Below are 19,769 nucleotides of genomic sequence, written 5' to 3' on the forward strand. Positions count from 1 at the left end.
ATCTTTAGCCTTCGATGCACAAACTGCCAGTTCAGGTAATTCGGTGTTTCGCTAAATAAAATCATAGTACAAATTAAGAATATCTGGAATGAAAACTGAATACTGAAAAATTGTAGACACTAGTTCGGTTCTTAATGTAATCTACATTTCTTATTTAATTTTAAAAAAGCGAATATAAAAAGAAAACGGGGCTATTAGAGAACATATAATATCAATACTAGACCATCTGGTTGGAGGGAAATGTTAGAGCGGACTTATCCTTACTTTCCTCCCGGACGGGAATAAGTTTGCTATTACGATAATATTGCTTTATATTTTCACATTATCGACTGTTTCGTGTATACCTGGCGAAGTATTTAATACATTTTCATGACGTTAAAAATATCTAAGGTGTAAACTACAAAGTTTTTCTTAAATTATAATAAATATAAATAATATAAAATATTAATTTAAACTTTCAATATATATTTTTTTTAAATTATCAATTTAAGACAAACTAGGTAAGAATGAAGTTGGATTTATTTAAGAATGTTTTACCTTATAATAAATACGATATATAATAAATAAAACGCAGTACTCATTTATTTATATTTGAGTAATATTTCGATTTCGAAAGTTCTATGTAAATTTTCCGCCAATTCGTAATGGAATAGGTTACGCTAACAGAATTCCCGCAGCGCATTTAAGCAGTTCTCGTATTACTTTTTTTTACCCCTAATAGCTAATGATACAAAAATTAATTATGAATTTACTCAGTTAATAATTTAGTAAAACGTAAAAAAGATGAAAATTATTCTTTAGAGGAGGCCCATTGACTAGAATATGTGAATCGTAGGAATAAGCTCAAACTTTATCCTTAAAACAAGACGATATTTACAGAAAATTACTCTACTTTAGGAGTCGAGATGGCCCAGTGGTTAGAACGCGTGCATTTTAACCGATGATTGCGGGTTCAAACCCAGGCAAGCACCGCTGATTCATGTGCTTAATTTGTCTTTATAATTCATCTAGTGCTCATCGGTGAAGGAAAACATCGTGAGGAAACCTGCATGTGACAAATTTCATAGAAATTCTGCCACATGTGTATTCCACCAACCCGCATTGGAACAGCGTGGTGGAATATGTTCCAAACCTTCTCCTCAAAGGGAGAGGAGGCCTTTAGCCCAGCAGTGGGAATTTACAGGCTGTTACTTTACTCTACTTTAAATAGACTTACAAGTTTTTTTTTCCTATGTTGACAGTAACTGAGAAGTTGTGGTTTTGTAAGTGACATTAGTCCGTACCTACTGCAACATTATCCGGTTAGATGAAGAAGTGTGTGAACGTAAGGTAATATCCTTAACTTTCCCGGCTTTCTTTATTCGGTCACGGTCACGGGTGCCCGCAACTTAGCGAAAGTGGAGGATTACTGCCCTGACCTCAAGCTGAACATTGCACTTTGTTTAACAAAAATGTTCTTTTCAGCTGTTTTGAAATTCAAAGCGAGTGTAACGATCACTTTCCATTTATAATGCAATTAGATGTTCCGAGTACTTCTGTAAAATGAATTCCCGCTATTATAGATAACAAAATTTAAAAACTCCTTTTTACGTAATTCTTTTTTTCCGAAATTTCAAGTTTTCAAAGTTTCCAAGTTTGTGATATAATAATTAAGAATAATATTTTTTATTTGCGAAATAGTTATAGCATACAATTTAAAACACATACAATTTCCATTGAACTATACAATCGTTGTTTTTTATTATGACGCAAGTGTATCAGACTACCGTAAAACTATTCGCGGTTGCCCAAAGATACTTTTTTTTATCATATTTTAGACAAATCCAATTTAACAATTGAACTGTTATAAATTTGAATAACTTTATTATATAACAAATCTAAGTTTGTTATTGTGTATTATTTACTGTGAGCTAAATACTGGTTTACATAAAATGATTTGAAAAGAGTCTTGAGGTTAATTACTTATCCATACTAATATTATAAATGAGAAAGTAACTCTGTCTGATTGCCTGTTTGTTGCTCTCTTACGTCGAAACCACTGAAATTTGGTATGAAAACAGTATGCAAATTAGACACCTGACGATTAACAAATAAAACGCGAGCGACGCTAAGAGGGCGGTAATAAATTATGTAAAAAAATAAAATGTCCGTAAGAATTATGATTAGCATAAAATGATACAATTTGTTAATACAACATAAATTATCTTCATTCTAATCTCTATATTGTAAATTATAAGTACTGAAAAAATGAAAGAATATCAACGACAAATCAAACAAATAATAAATATTAGAATAGAACATACTGTTTGAATCTGTCTCTCGGTATAGTTTATTTAACTCTTAGAGTCAATCAAAAATACCTTATTCAAGTAGGCTTTTACAAGCACTTTTGAATCGTCATTTATTGTTACCACCGTTTCGGAAAGTAGGTTCTGCTGAGAAGAATCGGCACGAAACTCAGTAGTTACTCGTTTGCACCAGTTCAAGTTTTTTATAGAGTGATACTTTTGATTAATTTAAATGAATGTTTATTTATGTAATGTTCTTTCAAATGCGATAGTTCTAATTCTGATTCATATTGTAAACTCGAGTAATGTAGTATCGATGATATAACGGGTTGGTATTAGAAAAAGTCCAATGGAGCGCGGTGTCTCTTGATCGATATAAGTGCGAGAGGCGGACGCGCTAACGCAGTGCCGCTCCCTCTGTCTTGTTAACAACATCACCCACAATGGGGAGAAAGGTAATTAAATTTATACATTACTCTAGTTATTTTATTGTGTTTTATAGAATCTATACATAGACATTCGATTCCATGTGATTTTAAGCATATTTTTTTCTTCCTCAGGTATTGTTAGCAGTCTTGTGCTGGTTGACGTTAAGTCAAACATCAGCAAAAGCCGCGGAGACAGCGTACGGTGTTGGATTAATAGACAATATAAGTGCTGAAAGTGGGCCTCGCCTCTATAGAAATGTCCCGGTCGGTGTTTATGCTAGTGCCATCCCTTACGCTTCTTATTCGTTCCACGCTCCCACGTTTGTTGCGCCAAAAAACAATCAAATGATACCCGTTCAGGAGGAAAGCGTTGTGGTGCAGAATTCAAACAGTTTTCTGAAAGATTCTTATGGACAAAGATACGTAGAAGCTCCACAAACTGTAGCATACAAAGCTACATTTCCTCAACAATATGTGCAGTTACAAAACCTTCCGGCACATCTCAGCCAACCATTAGTCGCTACTGGTCATAACTTCCAGTATGGGCAAGCAACGCCCCATTTTTTGGGTCAGACTCAAATAAGAGTGCCACATTTCCAGACTTTAACCCCTTCAGCCGTACATCAGTATTCAGCATCACAGCCAATCTTATATGCGAACAATATAAGAAGCTTTTCTCCAACATCGGTGTCCCCTCAAGCGAATGGAAAATCTGTATCGCAACAACAACCCTCTAGCAATAAGAATGTTTACGTTAACAGTCTTACCGCAGAACATTTCAATAAATTGCCGAATGAACAAAAATTCCAACGCATACAGGAAAATAAAATTTCACCCGCAGCTAGTAATCACAATAATAAACAGAGTCAATCACATAATGCACAAAATAATAAATTGCAATATGTTCAAGCCCCAAAAGAAACAAGCATTACGACGGTGACAAACGGAAAGAAAACTGTAGTTAATTTGATTACTAAGCCAACACTTCCTTTGCTAGATTTGACTTTGCTAGAGCCTTTGACGTTTAAAAATCCCTTAGTCCCCCAAGTGCAGCATTTTTTGCCAAGAATAAATCAAGTTACATATAAGAAGTTACCCGAAATTAACGAAGTTAAAAAACATCAGATGGAATACGTAGTACAAAACACGAAGTCTTATGATAGTGGACTTATAAAACCGAAATCGAATAATGAGGCACCGAAAAAGAAGCAAAAAACGCAGCCGTCTCAAAATGATTATAGGGACGAAGAAGAAGTGCATCCGAAGTCAAGTGTTTCCCACGATAACCCCAATGAAAGTCCAGAAATTTCTTATCACATAAATACTCCTAATCACAAGGAAACCTATACGGAACAAAAAATTAGCTATAATAAGGAGACAGAATCTGAACCTGTGAATATTAGTTACGAAAAACAAATTCAAAAAGAACCGGTACACTATTCTTATGAACAACATACTGAAAAGAAGCCGGTTCATTACAGCTTTGTACACAATTCTAACGAACCGGCTAAGAATAAACACGTGCATCATGAGAATAATGAAGATAGACCGAAACATCTTATCTATAATTTCAAAAATGAAGAACATAACGATCAACGTCGTCCCTCTCCAGATCAAAATCGGCAAGAGGAATCGTCTGAAGATAGTGCCGAAGAAGAGGAATTAAAGCCGCAGTATGAACGAGACAATAATCGTCAAGAATATTATAGTGATGTTCCAAAGCATTATTATAGTAATCCAGAGCATAGAGGCCAATTTTACAAACATAATTCTAACGAGGGCTCTTCTGAAGTTCAGCACAATGCGCCTCAAAGAATTTCTTATAATCAGAAACAAAATGTTGAGCACCATTTTCAACCTATCATTCCTGAGTATGAGGAAGATATAACCATACTTCCAACGCATAAACCACATACTTCCGATTATTCTGATCAACAGAATCGTCATCATCAGAGTAAGCGTGGTAATCTTCATGTACCACAAAATGAACAACATCACTATGAATATAGTAAACCACATTATTCGACATTGCCTGTTGTGCGTGAAAAATCGCAACGAATTATTATCAAAGAGGGAACCACTTCTGAAGTTCACAAGCCAGACAATGAGTTAATGGCGGAAATGGTAAAAAAACAAGAGGAAAGTGAAGAGGACTTTGAAAAAGCTTATAAAGACGCCGCCTATGGATTCCCGGCATTCGATGCACCTTCAGTTGACGTCGAGAAAGACATTTATAACCCCGACTCTTACGGCGAGTCTCGCTATCATAAGGATTACGATGTGGAAAAAAGTCCGTTACGGCAATATGAGGCAGATGGCGATGAATATCCAAAACAAACACGATCACATTATAAAGATGCCCGAGACAAGACGACGGAAGAATATTTCTTAGATTATGCTGTGAGCAGACCCCAAAGTCTTCTCGATCGATACAAGAAAAAAGAAGACTATTACAAGACATATACTCGACAAAAGCCAAATCACTATTTTGCTAGAGAGGATGAAGATAACAATGAAAAAGCGAAATTCACGGCTTTGCCTTCATACGAATATTACACAAAGCCCCAACAAAAGCAGGAATTTGCTAAATATAGAGCTGTTCCACGTTTTGAGGAATACAGTTACGACAAGGAGGCGCCGCGAGATAATACCCCTTACGATTCACGACCACAACAACAATATAAAATTAGAACTCAATTTGTAGAACCACAATATCAATATGGATTTGAGCCTTTATCATTACCACGCCTGCTAGATAGTGAATTAGCCTCGATGGCGAGTAACGATAGTCCCAAAAGAGAGAAGCTGGAATTGAAAAAAAAGATTTACAAAACAAACCACTCGCACTTAAAGAAAATTAGTCCGAAAGGCGGGAAAACGGGAAGTTGATAACATACATTGTATTTATTTTTTATAATTATAAAGTATTTTTAAGTTTAGTCGTTAAAGTTTTTGTTAATTAAATAATAAAAGTCTATATATCATTGTTTAATTCTTATGCCTTTTATTTTGACCTAAATAAATTTTACTTTTGATTACAACAGTTTCTTATGCAATAAAACTTTCTCTGTTGACATAATACGTGACAGTTACTATTTCTATAGTTAATTTCAAAGTGCGCTTCCAATAAGTAAAAAAAAAACTTAGAACTTTGACGGAGTCAGCGACCGTAGTAGATAACAAAAAATACTGATCCATTTTATACGCTATTGTGACAGGCAGAGACCCTCTGAAGAAATTATGGACAATGAGAATTTAATCAATAAGAATGACAAGAAAATAATTGTTGTTACAAATCCTCGTTTATACGGAACTTAAAATACGAAATTAATTAAAATGTAATCTATATACACTAAAATAACGAGAATACACTAAAATTTCAGAGAATAATACGAAATACCTGTATTGATATCTCTTTAATTGTTTCATAGTTATATCAATTCATTTTCAATTATTACGATTTGATCACTAGACTAGAACAAATAAAAAAGCTATAGTAAGCTACCAATTAGTCGCAGTTACTATTATAATTTTAAATGTGTTTGCACCTGTTGTGTCACAATTAATTTATTTTGCCCGATCAGAAAAATAAAAAAGAAATAACTGAGAGGGTTTCCAATTCTATTATTTTATATATTGCAAAATTAAGTATAGACATACTCGAGCGAATTGGCAAGTTTAAATAAATCAATCAGTAAAAAGGACTACTTAGTTTATTATAATAGTATTATTTCTACTAAAATTCGCTTAGCTCTACGTCATTTGTAATCTAAAAGAAGAACATTTCTGATTCTGAACTGACAAATAAGTATAGATTTTCAAAGTTAGTAGTTTTATACAATTGTAAGCTGACAATTGACATACATACATGATTATGACTACTATGACTTTTAATATTATTCATTAATAATAATCACTGACCAAAATCAAAAACTTAATATCCAAAAAGTTATATGACTTTTCGGTTGGTTTGTTCTTCTATGAGAATGGACCGTCACTGTAATCAGCCGAAGTATTTAGTATAATTTAATGTATCGTTGTTTTCCTATTCCACTAGACCAGCGGTCGGCGACCCGCGGCAAATAAAAAGCAAATAAAGAGTTGACAAATATATTAAACATACAAAAAATAGCATCTCAAATGCAACCTCAGACATCACACTTAAATTTGTGTAAAGTCTGTTTCCTATTTAGGTCGTTTGTAGATTTCATTTCTTTATTTTTCTATAAACATATACCTAAACATAATGTAAGTATTATTTGTACGAATTAAACTCTGTATCTTTTAACAATTTTCAATAGCATTTTTCTTTTATCTATGGAATATGACTAATTAACACTAATTGTGCGTAGGTATATTGGGCTTCTAATCTGGTTAATATCATGACTGCGGCCCGCCTATACTTACTTAGCCACCTTGTGGCTCTTGCCTACCAAAAGGTTGCCGACCGCTGCACTAGACGATAAAATAAAGCAATGTATAGTATAATATACAGTCTCATATTATAGTATAGGTAAAGAAACTACATATATAATTTGTTTTTGCTTTTCTTTAAAAAAAAATCTTGCCACGATAAGTTTGACAGTGGTATACACGTTGAGTTGATGGTGCGGTCTACTCAATCGAACGAGAACAAAGAATATAAAATTAAAATGATCTCAAATTTCAAGTGAAATGGTTGTCTGAAAGAAATCCTTTGATAAGTAATTAGTATTGAAAAGAAAAAAACACCCATGAAAATCTTTTAAACACCTTTATTTAGGAATTGTTTAAACATGAAATACTGAAAGGCATATTTAAATAATCAAATCGTCGCCTTTAACAAAGTTGCTACCACGGCCGGATTTAAGTGTATGGACGCTTTTGGGCAACGAAGAAGTGGACCCTAGTTATTTTACAAATTAATTGAACAGTCTTTCAAATTAATATATGTTTCTTTCTTCCGCGTATTATTTATTTATTTATTTTTAATATTTTGTCGTTTTCGAAATCTATTTCGCATTATTTTGAAGGCCTAAGGGGTCCGGGATATCGTCACTTAAAACCGGCCCTGTTTGCTTCAGGTATATTTGTACGGTTTCTAAATCATTTGACTAGTTATATCCAAATAAAACATTAAATATCGCCTCTATTCTTATTTACTAATCTAGAGACTTTAGACATTTATTTTGATGTGCCTATTAAAAAATATAAATTAGTGATAATAGTTAAAAAAATATAATATTTCTTAAAAATAATCCTAGTTATTAACGAAGCATTAGTTTTTAATGCTCTTAGACCGTTTACTATCTCTGTTTCCTATTATTTTCTGTGTCCATTTCTGACACTTGCCTCTTTTGAAACAAACGCAAGGTCATTATAACCGTACCCAAACCAAGAGCTAAGGCTATAACGGCTAATATTATGGCTGGGGTAGAAATATTCCTTCCACGAGATTCGTCGAAGAAATCTGCTATTAGCGCCACTGGTCTCAGTATTTTGACCACTGGTTCGCATCCCGATTCTCTTACATATTTAGCCCAAGTTCTATTAGCATATGTCCATTCCCTGGGCTTTACAAATGGTCGTCGTCCCGGTACAGTCTTATTAGTAATAAGAGTCATATTCCTGAGTTGCGCTTCGTTGTAGTGACAGTATAAATATTTCTTTTTCTTGTTTCCTTTAACGACGATGTCCTTTTCAGCACTCTTAGCTCCTATAAGGACGTCTAAATCACCCTTTATCATATTCGCCCAATCCCACATTTCAGCAATCTTACAATCACAAATGAATGGGTTACCGATGAGGTTTATTGAGTGGAGCTTAGGATTGTTTACGAATAATTGCGGATCAATAGTTGTTAAATTATTGTTGCTCAAATTTATTTTTTCCAAATGTTGTAGTGTCTCCAAAAACAATAAGCTTTCATCCCCTGACTTTATTTGATTACTGGCTAAATTGAGTTCGGTTAAATTCTCAGTATTCTTAAAAGCATCTGGGTTAAGAGATGTGATATTGCAGTTGCTTAAATCTAAGACAGTGACTTGTGACAGCTGTTTCGGGAATAATGGCCCGGAGGGTGGTATTACAAGTGGATTACCACCAAGTTTTATTTCCCTTAAATCAGTATACGTTAAGTTTTTGAAGAAAGCATTTGCGTTGATAGGGCGTTTCAAGCCGCAAAATTCTAATTCTAACGCTGTTAACTGTGTCAAATTTCCAAACAGACCGGCTTCTAATGATAGGAGGTCATTACCAGAAAGCACTAATTTCTTTAATGACGTCATATGTGCAAAAGTTTCTGGTCCTACGTAAGATAAATTACTATAGCCCATATTGAGGTATTCAATTTTTTCTAAAGGAGCCAAAAGTCTCGTAAATACATTCACAAGAGGATTATGCGAGATATCCAGTTCGAGAAGATTTTCAAAAACATTGAAATTATCTGGTAAATTGCTTAGGCCGCAGTTACTTAAGAAAAGTTTTTCCAGCTTTGGCAGAGGTGCCAAAGCTTCTTGTAAATCTGGCGCAAAAAGAGGGTTACCAGATAAGTACAGACTTTTCATTCTAGTAGCATTGGCAAATGCGTCACCTGATATTGGCCCTTTAATTTTACAGTTTGATAAATCTAGAACTTCTAAATGATTGACACTATTGCCCAATGTCACTGCGACATCTAAGTCTCGTAATTCATTCTCAGCTAAAATAAGGGTAACGAGATTGGTACAGTTTGAAAATGTGTCCTCAGAAAGGGAAGTCAGGCCGGATTTTCTCAAATTAAGGTATTCAAGCCTCGTTAGTGTGCCTAAAACTTCTGGCCAGTTAATATTTGATAGGTCGTTTCCTGCCATTTCTAAATTCTTCAAATTGATCAAGGAAGAGAAAAGATTTCCAGCAATTGTGTTCAGCTTACAATCATTTATCTTTAATGTTTCAAGACTGGTTAAAACATTAAAGACATCGCCTTCTAATGATATAAGGGGATTATTAGACAGGTCGAGTGTGGTCAGAGACGTAATATTGTCGAAGAATTGGGAGTTTATAATCGATAGGTTGCAATTACTTATATCCAAGTACTGGAGTGTGCTAGACATCAGGAATGGTCCTTCGACCACATTTAGTGGGTTGTCTTGAAGTTCCACGTTGAGTAGTCCATGCGAGTCCCTGCAACCAATAAAAAAGCAAAATAGAATAACATATCATGAAGAAGATGCCACGCTCTCATTTTCCTGTGTTAGTTAGGTTATTAATACCGATCACTACTCTGCAGTAACTCTTAATTGGCAACCCTTTTTTTCTTAATGAAGATTGATAATACATAAATAAGCAATAACAATGTAAAATACATCCGGTGGATAGTGTGCGACAGCAAAACATATATAAAAGCTTTCGTAGTAATCTCTTTGTGTAGTTTTTAAGACATTTTTATTTATATGAGCATGCGAGGGTGTATTTTATTGAAACTATCTATACTAATATTATAAAGCTAAAGAGTGTGTTTGTTTAATCGCGCTTATCTCTGGAGCTAGTAGTTTTGTACTATTTTATTTTTAAATATATAACATAGAACTAAAGTTAAACATAGTTTTGTATCGACAATGTTGTTTAGTAGGTACGTGTGCCAGATCAATTTGACTGCGCATAATCCGAGGGGTAATTGAATTTGCATTCTTTACGGGACTATTATCTAATATTGGCGTTTACAAGCCGCAATTGTCGCTTCTTGTCGGCGTAACAAATTCAAAGCAATTTATTCAATTTCGTCGTCATTGTAAGAACCGTCAGAGTTAAATGCTAATAAAGCTTCGTGGGAAAACAAATTTGCAAACAATGGACTCGCTATGGTTACGAGTAAAATTCATTTTGGCTATTGGCGTATGTAACACCAGCACAAACATATAATAATCATTATTCAGTTATTAGTCTTGTTTCGTTACTGTTAACACTATATACTGATTTTCACTGTGGCCCCGACATATACCTTACTCTATCATAGCGTTCTGGCTAATGTTAAATGTTATAGATGCCTACTACAAGTAGAAAACAATGATTCTTCGACTCACAGTTTTACTACCTTTTAGTATACTTATACCAATGATTAAAGTATTTAAAATTTCCAGTATTTATATAAATATGGGTTATTTTGGTGTAATTAAATAAAAGCGTAATATTATACAGTTTACAGTAATTATTTAACAAATTTGCTACTTTTAAATAACCCATTAAGGGATTTTTTTATAATTAATTCAATAAATGCCATCATTTTAAAACGAAAACCAAAAGAGACTTTTTATCACAAGTCTATTCCAAATCTGGACTTATATTATTAAGTATATATTTGAGTTAAACATTTAAACTTCATAATTGGTAGAATAAAGTAACCATTGATCTTCTTGCTACATGCTTTCTTCTTTAGGTTGAATCCAAATAAGCTTGTAAGAGACTACTTGTATAAATATTATACGTATACTATTATTTTAAATAAAGAGCTTTATAGCAAAGGAGGGAAAATAAAGGGTCCTCATTAATATTCTGAATAATCAGATTCTTTATAAGCTTAAAGAGTTCTGCTTAACAGGAAACCTGTGTTTAGTAATACTATATTTACAGGCAGTCACTTTTATTCATATTTAGTTCGCTATTATTTATTCTGTGTTATAATAATAAATGTTACCACTATATATGCAAGTAAGCTCACGTGTAATCAAAGTGCAAATTTTATCAATCTGACATTGTATTAAATTAATAAAACAAATTTACAAAGTAATTCTAAAATCTGAACAAAGTATTATATTAGATAGATAACTATTTGGAATGTATAACCATTAAATTAAACTTACAAGAATGCCTCGGGATCCACATAGCTGATATTGTTACCAGAAAGGTCAATATCTATCAAATAGTCGAGCCCTTTGAATGAGTCTCTATCGACTCTCGTCAATCTATTGTTGGCTATTTGTAATCTCCTCATTTTTATGTCGTTTGGAAAACGCTGTAGGCTGGTTATGTTGTTGCCGTTTAGATCTAAGATGTATACGCTCAAGCTCAGCTCATCGTATGGTATACTCGTCAAGTTGCTTTCTGAACAGTCGGTAACCCAATTGATCCTGAAGTAGTGGCAATCACATTCGTCAGGGCATTCCAGCTCGAAGCTGTCACCGTTGAATCCATAGCTGAATGGTAAGGCTAACAGGTAGATGAGGTAAACCGTCGTACGCGCCATTTTCAATGATGTCCAGTGATTTTAATTTACCGTCGCGCCCATATTAGAAACTGAAAAAGAAACAAAACATGTTCATGATAACAATTAAATATTTACCACAGTTATTTTTAAAGAAAAATATTGGTATGTAACAAAACAAAATTGTGTTTTTAAAATATTTTATTGCAATTCTATGGTATCATCGCCCATAGACATTGATGCTATAATAAAAATTAATTTTCCCTTTATCTTAAACATAAAAATTAAATTAATGATTTTTGCATGATCATCGAAAGCTAATGCTCAAAACATTGTGTAAGAATAATTGTATGCTGTATCACGGTCGTGCCCTGAAGAGTAAACGTTGATCTGAAAAGTAAACACCATATACTACGGTATGTTTAAAGTTTGTAAAGGTAGTGAAGGCAAATCACGTCACTGTTTGTTTATTATTGTATGTACTAGTCTTTACTAGAAACGATAAAAAGTACGGGAAGTTTTGAGAAAATACCTAAACGATTCCAAGTTAAAATTGGTGAAATAAAAGGGATATATCTTAACGATCTACATAATATACGTAGATCTAAGATATACCTTACCAAAAATAACCAACAAAAAATATATTGTTATTTTTGTGACAAAAATATATTTTATGTTCCAAATGACGAAAGATTTAGATAGTCTCTTATCTCTACTGAGCTTAAATGTTCGATAGTCGCTTGTGATTTCGTAAAATAATTAGATATAAATACGAACTAGGTATTTGCCCTATTTTTACATCAAAAAAGGGATAGTCTTTCATACTGCGAAAGATTTGCAAATAAAGGATGAGGCTATAAGAACGCAAGTAATTCTAGAATAGAAAGTCATAGTAAAGTCCATTTAATTGTATAGCTTATATTATTCTAGAACATTTGACTGCAGGACGCACCTCGCTCATATATCACAATACAAAATTCTAATACGAAGACGTAGAATAAAAACGACCACAATAACATTAAGCGTAATCCAACAAAATGGCGGGACAATCGCAGTAATGGCCGTCATCCTGCTGACCGGCACGGACTGTTTCCCGCCAGAATTTTCCAGAAGCGCCATTTACTGTGATTAGGTCACGCATTCATTATAACGATCTTGCTGATGTTGTAATATAAAATCTTTACGAATATTAATAATGGACACATTATGATCGATTCATTTTGATTGTGCATTATTATTGAGCCATTTACACTGGTATTTCTTACAAAGATTGGTAGCTTATTCCACCACGCTGTTAAGGTGCGTTATTTGATACATCGAGTCAGTTTTTTTGGCACATGCATGTTTCCTCATGAACTTTTCAAATACCACGTGTTCTACCTTCTAAGCTATGCTGGTAGATAAGTAAAAAAGAGTTAACGACACGTTAAAAAATACGTAAACATCGTAGAAAATATATTCTTTCTGTTTACCTAGCCCAGTTTGTACAGTATCATGTCTACTTCACTTTAAATAATTGGATACTGCATGCCGTACACTTGTTTTTTCAATAAATTGATTATATCGTCCTTGACTGGAAAAGGCTATTGTTACGTAAACATTAAAATGTATACAAAATGTTACATTACCAAAAACAACAATAACAAAAGCATGTGATGAATATTTTATACGAGAGATGGTAAAAAATCCAGACATGCCAAACTTCCTCAAGTAATACAATTTAAAATATTGGAAATTGACTGCAACTGAATGTACCGATATTTTTCAAACATGAATACAATGTTATAAGCAGTCTTCTGCTGCGTCCGACCGATCTAATCTTATCTATCTCTCGAAGTATATTTCGGTTTTACCAAATATGCATTATCAAGAAGGATTACACATGCATATAGTTAGTCATCTCATCGAGAAGTAAGCTGGAAATAGACGACCACGATTGGATAGCTCATTGAAATTATTTTATTTCGTCAATTTGAAAAAGGGGTGTTTATTGCCATAACTCGGCTCTAGATATCTCCAGCTCTAGATATGGTCATGGTTTAAAACTTTCGATTACATATTTCGATTATACATTTTTTGTTGTTTTTTTTACACAGTATAAATTAGGTTATTTGAATTTTTCTTCGGTTCATTGCGGTATTTTGACCGTCGAGTTATAAAACGAAAAAGAAAAAAAATAAGAGTTTTAAATTATTTTGTATGCTGTTTTCTCTCTCATAATATAGTATATCGATAAGTACTTCAATATATTTGTTAATTTTTTTACCAAAAATTACATTAAACGTATAAGTATTAGTCGTGAATATCATTCCAATTTAAAATGATATCCTAAAACTGTAACGATTGCGTTACAAAATAAATCTATAAAAATAAGATGAAGAGAGGATTTCACAAGTAGACGATTTACACATCGAGGTTTGTCAATTTGTTTCACAAAGAACTTGAGACCTTCAAATATATTAATTGTAAATGTACAATAAAACGTTGACTATAACTTGTAGATATAAATAAAAAACACATTAAGGTGACCACAATTTGTCAAAATGTAAGATTTTAAATAGATATAATATTATTTCATATACTCTATTTGAATTTCTGGGATAAGAGCAGGAGGATGATGATACTCTGTTCAAAAACATAAGAGGAAAAAAGCTAAATATACAATATTTGACAGGAAATTGATGCGATATTATATTTATTATTATATGGTCGAGGGCTTAATTAAAATATAATATTCACTATGGATTTCCGATTTGAATGTCTACGAAATTGTGTACTAAAAACTTTTGCCCATGGAGTGAAGAAACCTAAGCCCAACAGTGGGAATTTTATAGGCTGTTACTGTGTCCATCTCAGTCACCTCAATCAGTCTATATATTGAAAAGAGTCAAACTGTATAACATTACTCATTGACCAACTACGGTGGAGTCATATTGCAAAAACGTAGGTGGTAATCTGTACAGTGCAGTTAGTGAGCCATGTATTGCAAAATCTTAATTTAATTATTGTATTCAATTATTTTTCAACGATACTATACTGATGGACACCTAGTCTAAGGTAATCGTCAGCTTTAGACATTGGTAATGCAAGAAGGTTCTTTAATCGTCAGTTCGCCGGCAAATTACACAATTAAAGTTATTTCAGTTGTACTTACAATTGCCCTGGCTTACTCACCTTTGTAAGCGGAACTCGCCAATGAAACTGTATTTATGTTACACGACGGAAAAAGTATAAATACAAGATACATTTTACCACAATATTGAAGGAAATTTGTGGTAAAATATTTATTACCATATTTTTATTTACATATATAAAAGCAAAATACTACTTAAGTACTGATTTATTACGAAATCTCAGAAACGGTAATACATATATACTTAAAATTTGGCAGGAAGGTTTCTTATAGGGTGTAGACATCAGGGTAAAAAGGGGTGTGGAAGTTTGTATGAAAACTGATATTCGGGCACAGTTACTTTATATGTACTATCTACATATATGAACTTCAGTTATATTTATGCAATCGGCTCGTGAGGTTACGTAACGATATTTATTTTAAAATGACCTTATTATAAACAAAATAGGAAGGAAAACAATGATCGTAACGATTAACTGCCGACATGATTCAATCGCTGAATCATAAAAGTTTTATATTGCACGTCACATGAAGCGTTACAGAAAATGACGTTGTTTTGTTTTTCCAATGCATGACAGTAATTGAATCAGAGAGAACCCAACTATAGACTATACATATTCTTGTCAGACCACTGGGGTCTGGCAAAATCTTATTATTAAAATAAAACAATTGAATTGATTTTGAACTAAAGTATTCTTAAACATATAATATCGCAAATTTAGAATATAAGGGAAGGAGGCAATATAAACATTTTTGGAGACTTCTTTATTTAAAAGACCAGAAAGTCCAGAAACAAAATATTTTTACATGTTCGTGGTCCCAATAGCAACCAACTAACTTTAACTTTGTATAGCCCTTCAATATATCTCCCTCTAAAGAAACAGCTACTAAATTTAGTTTATAACATGACTAATCATGATCTTTGAATATATTCAGGCAAGTCGTTTTAATAATAATGAAAGTTAAGGTAGGCAAACATTAGAGTCCATGGCCCATTGGATATGTCTAATTTTTATTCATTAACGTTTTCCTCGCGCAGTTATATATTCACTACCCCGCAACGGAACAGCGTAGAAAGCTTTTACTGTATATTGTTAGTCGAGTTATCTTTTTTGTTACTTTGGTACATCCGAAGGTTTTACATGTATAGTATAGTGTAGTATTTGCATACTTAAATCATCATTGTCATGGACAACCAAACTAAGACACAAGAAATTTGAAAATTCGATAATAAAGTTTATCAGAATTGCCCACAAAGTTATTTAGTAAGAAAATTATGGAAAAATATAATGAAATGATTATAATTAATTAGTGACTACATTATATTTTTATATACGTCGCAGGGTTATCAATGACGTATCTGTATGTGTCTAGTAAAAACAATGTTTTTGGCCGTGAGATTGTAGGTAAGATAGGGTTGTTTGGTGATTATTGTAAATGCAACATAATTGTTAAGTTGTTTTATTGCCTTCTTAGGAAATATTTAAAAAACGTAACGTTCTTTGGTATAGTATATAGAAAAACCGAATTTCTCTGAAAATGTATACTATCTATATATTTATAATTTCGACGGAATAAAGAATAAAGAGTAAAGAAATACAAACTTTAGATTCACGTAATCCATCCGATTTGCTTATTTAGTTCGGCTATTTATGCATTACAAACAGTTTTTTATTAAAAATTATATCTTATGATATAATAAAACCTTATTCTACGGCACTATTTAAAACCACTTTCATTTCACTTTCAAAGTTCTAATATAAACTTCAGCGACATTCGACTTCAACAGCCATTTTGAGAATTTATGGTCTCGATACGCGCGATATGAATAATATCGCGTCAATTCTATGTAAATCTTGTTGTTAGAATACTATTAGTCGTTGATAAATTTACTAGACATTAAAATCCGATACATCATGGAAAATAAATAGAGATTTTAGTGCTTAAATGTTCTATCTTTACATAGTATAAAACAAAGTCGCTTACCGTTGTCTATCCCTATGTATGCTCAGATCCTTAAAATTGCGTAACGGATTTTGAGGCGATTTAATAGATAGAGTGATCTGAGAGAAAGGTTTTTGTAAATAATGAAACGTGGACAGTAAAGAAACACGATTTAGACATTCTGTGGGAAGCCGGGTTGGGTCGCTTTTAACTAATAATAACGTAAAAGTTCCAAAGTAATATAGTAGCAAACCCGGAAGACGAAAAACGTTTTGAGCCCTTATTTTATTATCATATTGACAGTTTATCGTAATCGGATTGAAACGTAATCGTTGCTGTTCAACTGTTTTCCCGTTCTACTAACGCAACAATCCAGGTGCGGTTCAGTCGTTGCATCGAAATATAATCGGCATTGTATCGTAACCAATATAAATAAACAACTTGTCATTAGTTACGATCAAGCTGAGTTTTATTTTTGTGATTATTTGTCGAAATATAATCGGAATCGTAAATCATAATCGATATAACTTAATAATATTGACCTACATCTCTGTACGAACAGTCATGGCTATTGGTTGAATGGTATAGAATTATATCCTGTATATGTGTCGCGCCACCTCACGATGAGATATAACAAAGTAGATAACATCAAAGCCTGCGTAGAAAAATACTTATATGTATGCACCAATTTAATTGGTGTTCGGTGAAATGGTATCGAAGTCTATGAATGACAAAAAGTAAAACCAACATCTATATTCAATAGAATACAACAAAAACAACAGCCTGTTAATTTCCCACTGCTGGGCTAAAGCCTCCTCTCCCTTTGAGGAGAAGGTTTGGAACAAATTCCCCCACGCTGTTCCAATGCGGCTTAGTCGATTATACATGTGGCAGGATTTCTATGAATTTAGACACATTCAGGTTTCCGCACGAAGTTTTCCTTCACCGCCGAGCACGAGATGAATTATAAAGACAAATTAAGCACATGCATATTCATTATTCAGTGGTGCTTGCCTGGGTTTGCACCTACAATCATCGGTTAAGATGCACGCGTTCTAACCACTGGGCCATCTCGGCTCATATTTAATAGAATGTAACTAATAAATTAAATATGTTGTTAATGAAACAAAAACATATAGGTAAGTATATTAGAAACGTTCCTTTCCGAGTGGCTAATAGAAACTATTATTAAGCAACACAACCATTAGCTACGATTGAGTTACCCGCGCTAGGTATATGTATATTTAGATTATCACTTAGGTATTATGAATTACCTTTACAAGGTACTGGTTCCAACGTGTACACAATATTTATGGTGACAACTGACAAGCCGCTTTACACGTAGCGCTCACCTTGTCATGCTACTGTTCTATCTTAATCGCAGTAGAGGTCAAAAGACAATAATTTCATTAAGATCACGCATCGTTCTTAAGGTAATACTGATAAAAGATTTTAATGTTTGGTAATATTCGGCTTTGTTTTGTAAATAATTTATTTTAATTGAATACAATTATATATATTGATAAAGTAGAATATAGTGTATTAATTCTGGCGAACTAAATAACATAACATCAATAGGGTGTAAACTGCCTGAAAGCGCAAACACTTGCTGGTAGCTGATAGGCCTTAGCGCAAGCCAGTCTTGGTATGTACCACCCATTATACTTTTTACCGACAAATAGCAATGGTCAGTATTTATATTTTGTTTTGAAGTATGGATGAGTGAGCTAGTCCCACTAGAGACACAAGAGACCTAACATCTTAATACCCCATAGTTGGTGGTGCATTGGGATAAAATGAATCCAACGTACATGGCCAGAGGTGAACACAGCCAGTCAAGCCAGTCCGCCAAACCGTATAAGGTAAATAATAATACAGATGCACATTGTTTATCGTCGAAATTTGCTTAAATTTATAATGTCTGGCTACGAATCAATAACATGGGTATCAACATCACGCCTGTTTATTAAGATTTTATTAGAAATATCACATCATTTATGTATAAATAAAAAACTTGTTATGTTATAAAAAATATAAATATAAAAAACCAAATCGTCCCTCATTATAAAATTACAGTTATAAATAAAACTTTTATACTTGTTGCTTACTTGTGTATTTAGTCTTTATAAATTGAACGCAGGTGGCAATTGTATCTATACTAAATAAAATCCGATCTAATATGTTTACATATCATGAACACGTGATTATAAAAATTGAAAAAACTGACCAATAAATTAGTACACCTGTCACAATACTAGAAAACGTTTATTGTTAAGAGACAGACGTTAATCACTTAATCCTGCGCAGTTACAAAAATAATTAATACAATTAAAGTTAACTTGTTAATTCGAACGAAATGTTTACTTCGTCGCCTCTAGCTTGCAATCGTGTTTTGTGATTGTTGTTACGGATAAATTGTAGAGTAAACAATATTTATGAAAAAACCGGAAAATCTAGAATAAACCCAAATGGATAACTTCACATGTTACTGAACTTACTAGAACCAAAAATAAATAAATTATTCACTCACCTATATGATGCTCGTGCAATGACGTGTAATACACTTGCTCGACGACTCTGGACTGAAGTTATGTATGATGCTTTAGTGATGTAACATTTGTTTATTATCGATATAGTAGTTAGATCTTAAACTATAAGCTTGATGTTTATATAAAGGGAACGATGAAGAAGACGAGATTACATGTGTAATAATTTAGAAAAAGAGCACGAGCACAATCACTTTCGACTTCTCTTGAACTATGAAATAGCTTGATATCGACAAGGACAAGGCCCTTAATAATTTAAATGAATGTAAT

At 33.0% G+C, this 19,769-nt stretch overlaps 2 protein-coding genes across 2 annotated transcripts; one reads left to right on the forward strand and one right to left on the reverse strand.

The window, feature by feature from the left end:
* The first annotated feature begins 2,704 nt into the window (after positions 1 to 2,704).
* Positions 2,705 to 5,627, forward strand: LOC124538484. Its single transcript, XM_047115941.1, has 2 exons — positions 2,705 to 2,743; positions 2,849 to 5,627. The coding sequence occupies exons 1-2, from the start codon at positions 2,732 to 2,734 to the stop codon at positions 5,603 to 5,605; spliced, it is 2,769 nt and encodes a 922-aa protein (XP_046971897.1). The 5' UTR covers positions 2,705 to 2,731; the 3' UTR covers positions 5,606 to 5,627.
* A 1,825-nt stretch (positions 5,628 to 7,452) lies between these two features.
* On the reverse strand, positions 7,453 to 19,699 carry LOC124530299 (carboxypeptidase N subunit 2-like). Its single transcript, XM_047104408.1, has 3 exons — positions 19,484 to 19,699; positions 11,536 to 11,968; positions 7,453 to 9,859 (listed from the first exon to the last, which is right to left on the reverse strand). The coding sequence occupies exons 2-3, from the start codon at positions 11,916 to 11,918 to the stop codon at positions 8,002 to 8,004; spliced, it is 2,241 nt and encodes a 746-aa protein (XP_046960364.1). The 5' UTR covers positions 11,919 to 11,968; positions 19,484 to 19,699; the 3' UTR covers positions 7,453 to 8,001.
* Between the last annotated feature and the right edge of the window lie 70 nt (positions 19,700 to 19,769).

This window comes from Vanessa cardui, chromosome 1, assembly GCF_905220365.1.
Source record: "Vanessa cardui chromosome 1, ilVanCard2.1, whole genome shotgun sequence".
Lineage (NCBI taxonomy): Eukaryota > Metazoa > Arthropoda > Insecta > Lepidoptera > Nymphalidae > Vanessa > Vanessa cardui.